Source organism: Urocitellus parryii, chromosome 6 (genome assembly GCF_045843805.1).
Source record: "Urocitellus parryii isolate mUroPar1 chromosome 6, mUroPar1.hap1, whole genome shotgun sequence".
Lineage (NCBI taxonomy): Eukaryota > Metazoa > Chordata > Mammalia > Rodentia > Sciuridae > Urocitellus > Urocitellus parryii.
In genome coordinates, this window is record NC_135536.1 from 87,524,536 (window position 1) to 87,538,347 (window position 13,812).

At 39.1% G+C, this 13,812-nt stretch overlaps 1 protein-coding gene across 4 annotated transcripts in view; it reads left to right on the forward strand.

Moving 5' to 3' along the window:
* Positions 1 to 13,812, forward strand: part of Eif2ak4 (eukaryotic translation initiation factor 2 alpha kinase 4) — a 103,215-nt gene that overhangs the window by 78,119 nt on the left and 11,284 nt on the right. For all 4 annotated transcript variants that reach the window (XM_026390966.2, XM_026390987.2, XM_026390981.2 and 1 more), the window contains 6 exons: positions 773 to 838; positions 4,494 to 4,664; positions 5,340 to 5,474; positions 7,940 to 8,047; positions 9,046 to 9,174; positions 11,088 to 11,174. In XM_026390966.2, coding sequence (XP_026246751.1) covers positions 773 to 838; positions 4,494 to 4,664; positions 5,340 to 5,474; positions 7,940 to 8,047; positions 9,046 to 9,174; positions 11,088 to 11,174 — 696 coding nt within the window. The remainder of the gene's footprint in view (positions 1 to 772; positions 839 to 4,493; positions 4,665 to 5,339; positions 5,475 to 7,939; positions 8,048 to 9,045; positions 9,175 to 11,087; positions 11,175 to 13,812) is intronic.

Sequence of the window (13,812 nt, forward strand, 5' to 3'; positions counted from 1 at the left end):
TTGTTTTTTATATACCAAAAGACTTGACTAGCATTTCATTTGTCTGTCTGGTACACATCAAGGGTCCACACTTAACTTTTGGTACTGGGGATTGAACCCAGGGGCCCTTTACCACTGAGCAAGATTCCCAACCTTTTTTTTGGAGGAGGGTTGTACAGGTTCTCACTAAGTTATTAAGTTTTCACTAAGATAACTAAGTTACCAAATTGCTGAGGCTGGCCTCGAACTTGAGATCCTCCTGCTCCTGCCTCAGCCTACCCAGTCACTGGGATTATAGGCATGTACCCACCACACAACTCGGCTTTTATTTGTTTCTTAGTGGGTCTCTCTTCTCCTCAAAGTGCTGCAACTGTTTGGCAGTGACAGATACAATATTATGTCAGTTGGACACTGGCAGAAACCTTGGGGATTGTGCAGAAGGGCTGTAGTTATTATGGGATGAAGTACTCAGACCTGAGCTTTTATTAAGGGAACACAGATCAAAATGACTCCCTCCCCACCTAAACAGAAATGCCCTGGTAAAGCCTCTCAAGAGCTGGGTCTCCACCCCATTCCGTAAGTACAACTTTCCTTCTAAAAATAATTTTTAAATAGTGTGGGTTATGTTTTATGTAAACTGGGGGGAAGAGTTCTTTATTCACAGAATTAAATGCATCTTTTACTTTTAGGAATAGTTTGTCCAAAATGAAGGATATGAGTGTCAGAATTCCCCTGGAAATTCTGTCTTGTTCAGTGAGGTGACTCTCATTGTTCTCTTTCTCTTCTGCTTTAGACAGAGAAGCTAACAAGAAGAGAAGTGGAAGCTAAATTTTGTAATCTGTCTTTGTCATCTAATAGCGTAAGTACTTTCTTATGGTGTTATTACAGCTCTCTCTGTAATTTTATGATGCAAGAAAATGTCATCAAATTCTTGTAGCAGTGAGGTAGCTGTACTTCCTGCTGCCTCGAAGACACAGTTTTCCCTTGAGTATTAGGTACCATAGCAACCTCTGGGATTAGAAGAGAGAAACTAACACTGTGATCAAAAATGTCTCTACACTTCTTTTTGATGTGCTGTAATCATCCTGCTCCTTCTGGATCACTAAATCCTTTCTTTTCACCCCTCACACAGCCTGTGCTTACCAGAGTCTCCTGCTGAGCAGAGGTAGTGCCAGTTGTCCTTTTCTGAAATGGACCATATGGGATCAGAAGGAGGCACAGAGCCCTGCAAATACTGGTGCTTCTAACTCCTGAAAGTTGAATTACAGCTTTTGCTTTCAAAATTTCCTACTCCTAAAATCTTATATTCAATTCCATCAGCAATAAGAAAATATTGTGGGGTAAACAGATTGGTCATGTTCTCTCTACAGGCATCAGATTAACCCCAGATCTTTGGCACAGTAAACAAGTGGCTACATGGCAGAAGACAGCAGACTTTTGTACATTTCCTGAATATTTACATAAGAAGAGTTTTAACCTTCCCAGAAGCCTTCTAGCCTCTGAGTTGACACTTGATTACATGATCCTGTGGTTTAATCTGTCACATGTAGGATAGACTAAAATATGATTGTATATACACCCAGCAAAGCCCCGCAGTTTTTTAGATACCTATTGTGTGGTAGACAGAGTGCTGGAGCACAAGAGGAGTAAGTGGAGAGGCCCCTAGCCTCAATACAACTTCTTTTTTTTTTTAATATTTATTTTTTAGTTGTACATGGACTTAATAGCTTTATTTTATTTATTTATTTTTATATGGTGCTAAGGATCGACCCAGGGCCTTGCACATGCTAGGCGAGCGCGGTACCGCTGAGCCACAACCCCAGCCCCTCAATACAACTTCTTAATTCATACTGGCCTCTGAAATGCCACAAAGGGTTGTGTGTAGCATTTATCTGCTCTCAGCTCTTTAAAATGACTTTCACTGGGGACACATAAACCCACTTTCAGGTAGAGAAGGTAAATGAGATGCATAGCACTAGGAGTTCTGAAAACTGAGCTGGCTTAAACATTAAATATTTAATGTTAGAAGAGATAAAAGTGATATGCAAATTGACCCAGCAGCTTACTGTTCAGGTATGAAGAACAGTGTCTACACGTACCCTGCACATGTACAAAGCACACTTCTATTTGTAGAAATAGTCCCAGGTATAAATAAATGGTACCAAGAATCTTATCAAGAGGGCTGGGGATGTGGCTCAAGCGGTAGCACGCTCACCTGGCATGCGTGCAGCCCAGGTTCGATCCTCAGCATCACATACAAACAAAGATGTTGTTTGTGTCCGCCGATAACTAAAAAATAAAAGAATCTTATCAAGAGACCATCCACTTAACTGATTCCATACACAAAAAGGATCACAAATATCACACACTTGCATATGATAGCTGCATTGATTGCTAAATGTTGACTTCTTTTCTTTTTGCTAAATCTGTACCCATGATCATTTGATGATACTAAGCATTAGAAGTTGTATATTTAAGTAGTTTTAAAATAGAAAAATATTATCAATAAAGGCATTGGGTACTTAATTTATTTATTTTAAAATGGAACACTGAGGATGTTAGAAAGGGAAGTAAAGCCAGGCATGTTGGCACATGCCTGTAGTTCTAGCGGCTTGGAAGGCTGAGGCAGGAAGATCTTGTACAAGTTCAAAGCCAGCCTCAGCAACTTTAGTGAGGCCCTAAGGAACTTAGCAAGACCCTATCTCAATTAAAAGGGCCAGGAATGTGACTCAGTGGTTCATGCCCCAGTACAAAAAAAAAAAAAAAGAGAGAGAGAGAGAGAAAGAAAGAAAGAAAGAAAAGGAAACAGAAATATTGCAAAAGAATTTTGAGTATCTGGCCCAGTCTTATTTTACATATAAGATATCTGAACCCCAAAAAGATGTGATTTGTCCAGCGTCACATGGAGTTAGTTGTGATTGGATGAAGACCAAAATCTGGAGGTATTGACTTCAGTAGTTCATTAATGGGGTAATTTAACATTAAAATGTATTGAAGAGACACTTTTTTTTAATTAAGAAGAAAAATTTTTTTCTCTCTTTTTTTTATGCCTCCAGCAGTATTAGGAATCAAATCTAAGGCCTCAAGGTTCTTCCTCTGAGCTATTTCCCCAGCCATAGGAAAAAAATATATAAATCAAAGACTTATGATTTTGTATTTAAAACATTAATATAGCAAACAGTATAAAAATATAAAAGATTTTAACTTATTTTTAAAATATTTAAGTAATTTATGATTAATTTGATTATGTTAAGCTGATTCTTCATTCAACTTCTAGCTTTCATGTGCCAATTTATAGATGAATTGGATTCTACCTACAGTCTGAAAAATAGCTATAATTTTGTTTCTTAGTAATTTCCAGTTTAGCTCCTGGGATTTTTCGCTCTGGCTGTATGTCCATAGCTCCTTCCTCTTCCTTCTACTATGTGCCAGAGGCAGTGGTTGGCCCAAGGCTAGATCATTTCTAGCACTGCCCTCCTGTGAGACAAACAGAATGAAAGCAACCAGTTGGTCAAAGTATGCATCTAGAAGAATCCTGGTCTGACACAAGGGAATGAAGGATCCAGAGGCTGCCTGCAGGAAAAGACATCCCAAGGCACCAAACAGGAATTATTCAAGCAAAAGGAAGACAGGCAGCTTTCTGACTCGTTTTGAGTATTAGAACAAGTCAGACTCTGCCTTCTTGTCTCTCCATTTGTGTGCCTGTGCTAATGGGAATTCATGGGAATGAGAAAGGTAAAGAGCAGCAATGTTGGCTGAAGATGTACAATACAGGCTCTGCTAGTGCCAGGCTCTGCTTTGCTGGGGTCATTATCAACTGTAAGGGCATGTTAGTAAAGTGAGATGTATATGTCTGAAGCACTTCTGTGAAGTGCTTTATAGTTTGGGGGCAAGTGTTATAGTTAAAGCTTCGTCCCAGGGTTTCATAAACTGACTTCCAGACCACTCATGTATAATCAAATCAAGCCTTTATTGAAGCACACTAGTGGCAACTGACCAGAACATAAAGCTGTTCCCCTGATCAGCCCCGAACAATTGCAAGGTCATTCCTTATAAGCCTAAAAACCGCAAAAAGGATGTTCGGGGGTCTAGCCAATGCAAGCAAGCCAGGTTACAGAAGCAGAGTGCAGTCAAGTGGTGGGAAGCCTAACTAATCACAGTCCAATCACCTGAGTTACAGAAACAGAGCCCCGTTACCCTAGTTACAGAAACAATGCCCCAATAGGTAGTTCTGCATTCTTAAAGGTTTCTATAGCAAAAGGAAAAGAACATCTTGCCCCAGTCATGACCCTTCTTCTTGGCATGGTTGTTTTACAGGATGAAGTCAAAAACAAAATGGAGTCACATTTGCTTCTACTATCACACAAGGATGACCCTTTGGATTACAGCAAAGGCTTAAATTACCATTGACCACAAAATCCCCCTTCCTAGAAGTGTACGAACTCCCTGAGCACATGAACAAAGAGTCTTTCCCTGCCATGGATTGACTGCTAACTCTGCCTATTGCTTTCCAGCTCTGCCGACTCTACAAGTTTATCGAGCAGAAGGGGGAACTGCAAGACTTAACACCAACAATAAATTCACTAATAAAACAGAAAACAGGTGTTGCCCAGTTGGTGAAGTATGGCTTAAAAGACCTAGAGGAGGTTGTTGGACTGTTGAAGAAACTTGGCATAAAGTTACAGGTTTGGCAACTATTTGATAGTAGCAGGACAAATTTGTAGCATTAATAATAGCTCAAGGGGGAAATGTTTTTTATTTCCTTAATGCTAGTGTTTTATTTTAACAGAAAAGCTCTACTTTCTATGTTTTGGAGCATTTGATACCTTCAAATAATTTTGGCTTAAATTAGGATTTCTTTGCAAGCATCTCAATTCCTACCATGCAGCAGTTTCTTCTTTTTTCTTCTTTTTTTTTTCAGTGCTGGGGATCAAACCTAGAGCCTCATGTCATCTAACACTGAGCTGCATCCTCAAGCCCTCCTATAGAAATTCTTACTGTGTTAGCCTCAGAGAGGTGTTTGTTCTTTTTTGTTTTGTTGTAGATGGACACAATACCTTTATTTTATTCTTTCATTTTTTATGTGGAGCTGAGGATAGAACTCAGTGCCTCATTCATGCTAGGCAAGCACTCTACCACTGAGCCACAGCCCAGCCAGCGATGTTTATTCTTGAAGAGAATATATTTTCTCTTGCGTGGCAGGCTACAGTTAAACAGACTTCATGCCAGAAATTGCTCAGTATTTTCTTTATGCTAAATGGATTATTCTGATGCTGTTGATGGAAAACAGCATTTTCAGTATTGTATTCTGTATTCTAAATCTCCAGTCCTTGACACATTTGTATGGCATTTTACTCTAGGTCTTGATCAACTTGGGCTTGGTTTATAAGGTACAACAGCACAATGGAATCATCTTCCAGTTTGTGGCATTTATCAGACGGAGGCAGAGAGCCGTACCTGAAATCCTTGCAGCTGGTGGCAGATATGATCTGCTGGTGAGGCCTCACCCTGTGTTTATTAGTTCTGGCTTAATTTTATTTCTTCCTGAGCTTATTATTTTGAATATTTATAAGCCTACATAAAAAGTTAAACCGGTAATACAATTGAATATCTCTGTATCATTCATCTAGAAATACAAATATAATGTGAACCACATTTGTAATTTTTTAAACTTTAAAAAAATAATTAGAAACTCACAGGACGTTGCAGAGGTAGTATAGAGAGGTCTGAAGAACCTTTACCCAGTTTCCTCTAGCGATTACAATCCTTTGTTAACTTCTATAAAATATCAGAAGCAGAAAATTGACATTGGTACAAGGTATCTGTACAGTCTGTGCCATTTTATCAAAAGTATAGATTTCTGTAAGGACTGCCACAATCAAGAGAACTGTTCTATCACCTATCTCCTGGCATTATCAGTATAGCTCAAGGGCAAAAACCTCCCTCCCTTTGCATCCCTTTACCTGTGCCTCATTTATGATCTAATTGCCCTCAGTGTTTGCTCTATGCCATTGAGATCCACATCAAACAATGTTAAACTTTTTGCTTTGTCAAACACAATTTTTAAAATTCAAGAGGAGAAAAAATTCTCTTAAATTTCCCTTAATTTTATGGTTTCTGATGAGAAATCCTCTGTAATTTGAATTACTTTTACCCTCTAGGAAAAATGTTTCTCTCTTGATACTTTCATGATTTTGTTTTTGTCTTGAGTTTGAAATTAAACTATAATATGTCTTGGCATGAATTTCTTCAGATTTATACTACTCTGTTCTTAGCTTCTTTCTTAAATCCTCAAGTTTGTCTTTTGCCAACCCTGGGAATTTTTCAGGAATTCTTTGGAGAGAGAGAGAGAGAGAGCCACTCTGTCTCTTTATTGTCTCTAACCTTGGGCTTCTGGCACATTTTACTTCATAGCCTCTGTTCTCTCTTTTACAGATTGAGTGACTTCAGTTGTTTTAACTTAATGTCACCATTTCTTTCCTCTTGTCTGTTATTTGGCCCATTCAGTGAGGTTGTTGTTTTGTTTTATCTTCTCATTTGCTGAGATGCATTCAGATTTTTGTTTATTTTTGTTTTCAAGCCTGTTCATGATACATGTTACAGCATTTTTATTCTGGTTGCTTTAAAATCTTTGCCATATAATTCCAACAGGTATGTGATCTTGGTTTTTATGTGATGAATATTTCTCTGTTACTTTTATATATCTCAGTTCTTGGTAGGATGTATGTGTCCTGGACATCTGCAGTCTCATGTTATGAGACTGGAACTTATCTGGATCTTATGCTTTAGCAGGCCATCTCTGATGCTACGTGGTATGGACACGGAGTGCCAGATTCCTCACTCAGCCTCCATCTACACCTCCAGGTGGAAGGGCACCATGTTACTGCTTCCCACAAGCCTCCACCTATCCATGGTAGGGGGAGAGAACTGGCAGGAGGCCAGTGATAATCACATCTTCCCACTCAGCTTCCTCTGGCCCCACCCCAGTAGGGAGGGATACTTTCTTGCTGCCTGGGTGAGGGTAAAATTCAGTATCCTGGGGATCTTGGCCTCCACTGGCATTGTTGTGGGGAGGTGGTGGGCATTACTGCTAGGCAGATGTGAAAATCCTAGCTCTCTGCTTGCTCTCCTCTGAAGCCACCTTGCCAGGGTAAGGGTGACTATACTCTGTACTCTGCCTTCACTGGTGGGAGTGGGCCTGGGCTTTTTTTTTTTTTTTTTTAATGATGTTTAGCTGGAGCAGGGAAATTATTGTCTAAAGTTATCTGCCTTACTGGGTTTCTCCTTTCTTGTTCCTCTTGGCATTTCTGGGTTGCCAGTTTCTCCAGTACTTAATCCATGATGTATGAAGCAAAGAGCAAACCTGAGAATTCACCATTGTCATCCTCGAATTCTGCAGTCCCTAGACAGTCTGCCTCTCTCCACTTGTAAAGTCTCCTTGTTTTATATGTAACATCCAGGATTTTTAGCTATACTTAGGAAGAGTAGGGAAAAGTATACCTCCTCTGTCTTGGTTTGGAACTTACATATATAATTTTAGATTATCTAGTAATAATAAGTAAATAAAAAGTGAAATTTTAGTGATGTTTTATTTAACCTAGTTATATCCAAAATTTCATTTCAACATTTACTCAAACTTCCAAAAATTATCAACAAGCTATTTTACGTTCTTTATTTACTCCAAGTCTTTGCAGCTGGTGTGCATTTTACATGTACAGCACCTGTCAGTTCAGATTTGCCATATTGAACTATGCAGATCTAAATTTAATATTTGTTATTTTCCTAAACTTGCTTCTCTGTCTTAAAACACACACACACACACACACACACACACACACACACACTCTTCATTGAATCCTTTGATAAGTTGCTGACAGAGAGCTTGCTCATTAATCATTGCTTTCCTGATAGTCGCAGTTTATTCTGTATTTCATAACCAGAACTGTTTGTCTCTCCATAGATTCCCCAGTTTAGAGGTCCACAGGCTCTGGGGCCAGTTCCCACTGCGGTTGGTGTCAGTATTGCAATAGACAAGATATTTGCTGCTGTCCTCAACATGGAAGAACCTGTAAGTCCCAGCTTGGCTTTCTATCATACTTTGTAATATCTTTCATTCCTAAAAGCATTATTTGTAATTGAGAAGGGAAAAAACAAACTTATTTTCTCCTGTTGTATTGTCACACATCAAGGAAGCAGTGTTGAACAGCAGACTCCCTCTGGGTGACCTCCAAGTCAGTTCTTTCTGTCTACTCTTCCTCCTAACTGCAGATAGTGTCATTTCCTCAGGGCATGCAACCCTCCAGAAAATGCCACAGATTTAGCTTTTCAGAAGTTCTCTGAACCCTGTCATTTGAGTTTTTGGTGGAGCTTCAATACATAGGCTTGATTGATTTCATCCTTGGCCATTAGTAGTCAACTTAACCTTCAGCTCTTTTCCCCTCCCTCCCCAGAAGTTGTAGGATATGATTGAAAGTCCCAGCCCATTTATCCTGTGTTGGTCTTTTCAGTGACCAGTCCCCATGTCAGTCACCTCGTTGGCATAGAAAAAGTACTTTGAAGATTCTAGGGATTTTAGGAAGTGTATGCCAGGAACAGAGATCACACATGTATCTCATCAGTGTAGCAGGTATAGGCTGAGGATTTGGGAAATGATCTTTCATATAATAGATACAAGGCTATAGATAGGCAATCCTTGCAATTTAGTCCTTGTCTTCTGCTCCAGCAAGGTGACTTTAGATGTTCATTTTTCCTCATCTGTCATGCAATATGTAAATGGGAGATGTTCTAGTTGTAGCAAACACTTATGAGACCTCTTTGCCTACAAAGTTAAGAATGGTTCCTTTACTTGCCCATAGTAGCTGAAATAATTTCTATCTTAAAAAAGGAATACAAAAGTTTTTTTTACTGTGTCTTATTTTTCCCAATGTAATTTTTAAGCAAAGCCTTCCTCATTGTTGTACAAGATTCTAAGAATGCCTTCTTACCCATGAGTGCCACCTTCTCTCATATTGTTTGTCCCACATCTGCAGTGTCATTCTTTAAGTGTAACCACTATTTCTTCTCCAGGTTACAATAAGCTCCTGTGACCTCCTGGTTGTAAGTATCGGCCAGATGTCCATGTCCAGGGCTATCAACTTAACCCAGAAACTCTGGTCAGCAGGAATCACGGCAGAAATCCTGTACGACTGGTCACAGGTAATGGGACAGAAAGCACCTATGAGTGAAGTGCAGAGTTACAGCTTGGATGACAGATCATCCTCTGTTTCTTAGACTCTGTCCAACTCTGCTTATCCCTGTTGTTGGAGTTGCTTCCTGTATTAGTGTGATTGCTGCAATAACAAACTTAATGGCTTAAAACAACATGTGTTTGCTATCCTAAGTTTCTGGAAGTCAGAAGTCTCAAATAATTTTCACTGGGTTTTAAATCCAGGTGTTGGGGCTGGGGTTGTACTCAGTGGTGATTGCCTCTCACACATGAGGCACTAGGTTCGATCATCAGCACCACATAAAAATAAAGATATTGTGTCCATCTATAACTAAAAAACACTAAAAAAAAAAAAAAATCCAGGTGTTGGCAGAACTCAATCCTTCTGGAGGCTCCAGGAAGAATCTCATCCTCCAGGTTCGAGCTCTGAAGAGGCCTCCTGCAGTCCTTGCCTTATGACCCTTTTCTTCACCTTTAAACTCAGCAGTGTAGCATCTTCTTCCCTCTTTAATCCAGGCTTCTACCTTACATCTTCTCTAACTCTGCTATGCCTGCCTGCCTCTTACAAGGACCTTTGTGATTACCCTGGGCCCACCAAGATAAACCAGGGTAGTCACTCACAGGTTCTAGGAGTTAGGATATAGACACCTTTGCAGGACCATATGCTAGCCTACCTTTTACTTTTTCATTTTTCCCCCCTTCTTTTTTTTTTTTTTTTCAGTCTTGCTAGGGACTGAACCAGGGATGCTTTACCCTTGAGCTACATCCCTAGCCCTTTTTATTTTTTATTTTGAGACAGGGTTTTTCTAAATTGCCTAGGCTAGCCTCCAAGTTGTGATCCTCTTGTCTTAGCCTGCTGAGAAGCTGAGATTAAAGGCATGCACCACCACCCCTGGCCAATGTACCATACTTCTGAAGGCATTCTGGGTTTAATGTATCTGACTTTGTATCCTCAGCCTCACTGCCAGCATAAGATCTGACACCTGCCCTGGGTGCAAAGGTGATAAAAGTGGCACACTTGGGGGGGCTCTAGATAAATAGCATCCGTGCTGTCACAAACAGATCACAAAAGGGGTGTGCTCCCAGGAGATCATCCAGGGTGATCTTCAGTGCATAATCACCCACGCTAAAAGTGCCCCAGGGCTTGGTGATGAACAGGGACACCAACCTGCCACCCTCCTGCTCCATTCATATCACCTACCAAGAGGCTTCTACAACTGCTGCTGTCCATTTTATGTATTCTATATTTTAATTATATCAGAAGAGTGCTGACCATCAGTTTTTAATCATTTGACAGCAACATCCTCTTCACCTGAGATTGTTAGAGAAATGTATCTTACAGTAAAATATAAACCCATGACCAGTGACTTCAGTCCTGCACAGTGGCATCCCCCACAGGCTTCTCTGGCTTGCTTTGTGCTTAGTTTTGCTGTTCACCTTTCAGCATTCCTTTTGGTTCTTTTGCTTTCCTCAAAGCTTTTTCACTGTGTGCTTGTTTGTACACACATTGTTTAATTCTTGGCACCTTCCATTAAGACTTGAAGTTTTTGAAGGGCTAAGGGTGTAGCTCAGTGGTAGAGCACTTGCCTAGTAATGTGCAAGGCTCCAGGTTCAATCCCCAGCTCCACAAAAATAAAAAAAGACTTGACGCTATTGAAAACCTCTTACTATGCCTTGCCACATTGATTGTTCAGGACCCCTTAGAATAATCAGGAAAATAGGGAAGGCAAGAAATTCTTTATCCTTTTCTTTTCTTGCTTAATATTTATATCCCCTGAAATCAGCATATTTATTAATTGCTTTGGGAATACAATTGAAGACCGTTATTTTCATTCTCCTTAATTACTTGAAGTGGCTCCAGGTGGTCTGTGTTTATTCAGTACACTGTGTTTATTTGTTTCAGTCCCAAGAGGAATTACAAGAGTACTGCAGACACCATGAAATCACCTATGTGGCCCTTGTCTCGGATAAAGAAGGAAGCCATGTCAAGGTAAAGACTGCAGGAAAATTTCCCAAACTACATTTTCCTTGTGGAGCACTGGCCTTGCCACTGTAGCCTGCCTTATATGGGGTGGAAATCCATTAGTGCAGCTCTCCCTTTGAGTTGCTAGGCTTCTTCTTAAAAAAAAAAAAAAAAATGTATAAAATAAGGAAGAGGGAATCATGCTGAGCACATTTCTACTTCTCCCCTTATTCTCTTTCTCCATTTTAAAATAATAATAATAATAACAATAATAAATAGAGCCAATACCTGCTGATTGGCATATCTTCTGGCTGCTTCCTAACCAATTTAACTTTTTTATATAACTAAAAATATTCATAAATTGGGCTGGGGATGTGGCTCAAGTGGTAGCATGCTCGCCTAGCATGCGGGAGGCACTGGGTTCAATTCTTAGCACCACATAAATATAAAATAAACATATTGTGTCCACCTAAAAAAATAAAATAAAATATTAAAAAGTATATTCATAAATATAACACCACACAACAATAAAAAATATTTCTTTTTTTATAACTTTAATTAACTTATTTATTTTATTTGTTGCTGAGAATCGAAACTAGTGCCTCACACATGCTAAGCAAGTGCTCTACTGAGCTACAACCAAGCTCCTATTTCTTATTTGTAAAGGGGAAAAAAAATCAACTTTTGCCTAAGACAGTGGCACAGCCTGTGATCCCAGCAGCTCTGGAGGCTGAGGAAGGAGGATCACAAGTTCAAAGCCAGCCTCAGCAACAGCAAGGTGCTAAGCAACTCAGTGAGACCCTGTTGCTAAATAAAATATGACATAGGGCTGGGAATGTGGCTCAGTGGTTGAGGGCCCCCCCGAGTTCAATTCCTGGTACCAAAAAAAGATCATCAACTTTTTTCATTATTGTTCCTGTTTTTCTTATTGTGGTGGTGTCTGGTTTGGAGAGTAGTGTAAAGTTGGCCTCATAAAATGAATTGGGCTCTGTTCTTTTGTTTCTATAGGTTTTCTCTACAATCATTCTTAGAATTGCACCCTCAAATATTTGGTAGAATTTACCCATAAAGCCACAAGGGCCTAAATGTAGAACTATTCAGGTGCCTCTTTGTTTTTAGAATGAGCTTTGGCAGTTTCTATCTTTCCCAGAATTTTTCTATTTCATCTTTCAGATGTTTATTATTATTATTATCATTATTATTATTTTACTATCTCTAGGATCTGTGATGATGTCTCTTCCTTCATTCCTGATATCTGTAATTTGTGTCTTCACTCTTTTCTTTCTGATAAATGTAGCTAGAGGTAAATTAATTAATTTTGTCTTTTCAGAGAACCAACTTTTGATGTTGTTTGCCTACTCTCTCATTTGTTTTCTATCTCCACTCCACTGGATTGTAGGAGGTCACAGACCTTTCCCATTTAGTAGGAACATGCTTAGGACACTCTAGAGCACTCTTTTTTTTTTAATATTTATTTTTTAGTTTTAGGTGGACACAATATCTTTATTTTTTTTTATTTTTTCATGTGGTGCTGAGGATCGAACCCAGTGCCTCATGCATGCTAGCCAAGCACTCTACCACTTGAGCCATAACCCCAACCCTAGAGCATTCTTATTAATAATTTTCTTCTGCTGATGAGTTTGGATTTATTATCTTTCTAGTTTCTTCATATGGAACTTAAGATTAGGGCTTAACAAACAACAACCTGGACCAAATCCAGCTCACATCCTTTTGTTTTTGTTTTTGTTTTTTTTTAATCATTTGTTTATTTATTCATTAATATGTTGTCAAATTTCATATCCTATTTTTCATGACCCATGAACTAGAAGTCCTTTTTATATTCTTTGTTTGTAGAAAGAAAAAAAAGTATCTGAAGAGAGAAGAAAAAGTTTGCCAGTGCCAACTACTGGCTTAAGTCACTGCTTTTAGACCCTTTCCTTTGCTTTTTTTTTTTTTTTTTTTTTTTTGGTACTAGGGATTGAACCCAGGAGTACTGAGCCACATCCCCAGCACTTTTTTGTATTTTATTGAGAAACAGGGTCTTGCTAAATTGCTTAGGGCTTTGCCAGTTTGCTGAGGCTGGCTTTGAACTGGTTTTCCTTTTGTTTTCTAAATAAGCATTTAGTGCTATAAATTTCACTTAGTTAGATCCCACACATTTTTTTATATTCACACTCACTAGTTCTGCTTCTGCCCTCTAGCATAGTCAAAATAACAAGTCAAATTCTTCCTCTTTCTCTGAAATAAATTTTAGGGGACAGCTGCCATATCACTTATAGTGTCCTCTTTTCTGATTTAGATATCCCAGTTACTTAAACTATTCCTCATGGCACAGTTTCCAATCCTTGACCCTTGTAGTTAACCTCCTCTAGACTCATTTTATTTTGTCAGCATCTGTCTTTAAATGTGACACTGGAATTCTAGAGTGCTTTAAACATGTTCCTATTAAATGGGAAGGGTCTCTGACCTCCCACAATCCAGATACCATACTTGTCCTAACATAGCTTATGAATAAACTAATGCTTAGCAATCTTGTGCTTCTTTTGATTCATACTAAAATTATCATCAGTAAAACCCACTGGCCTTTCCACAGTTATCACCATGTCTGACTGGCCTTTTATAACAAGAGTTTTAATCACAGGAATTTACTTATCTTTGTTAAATG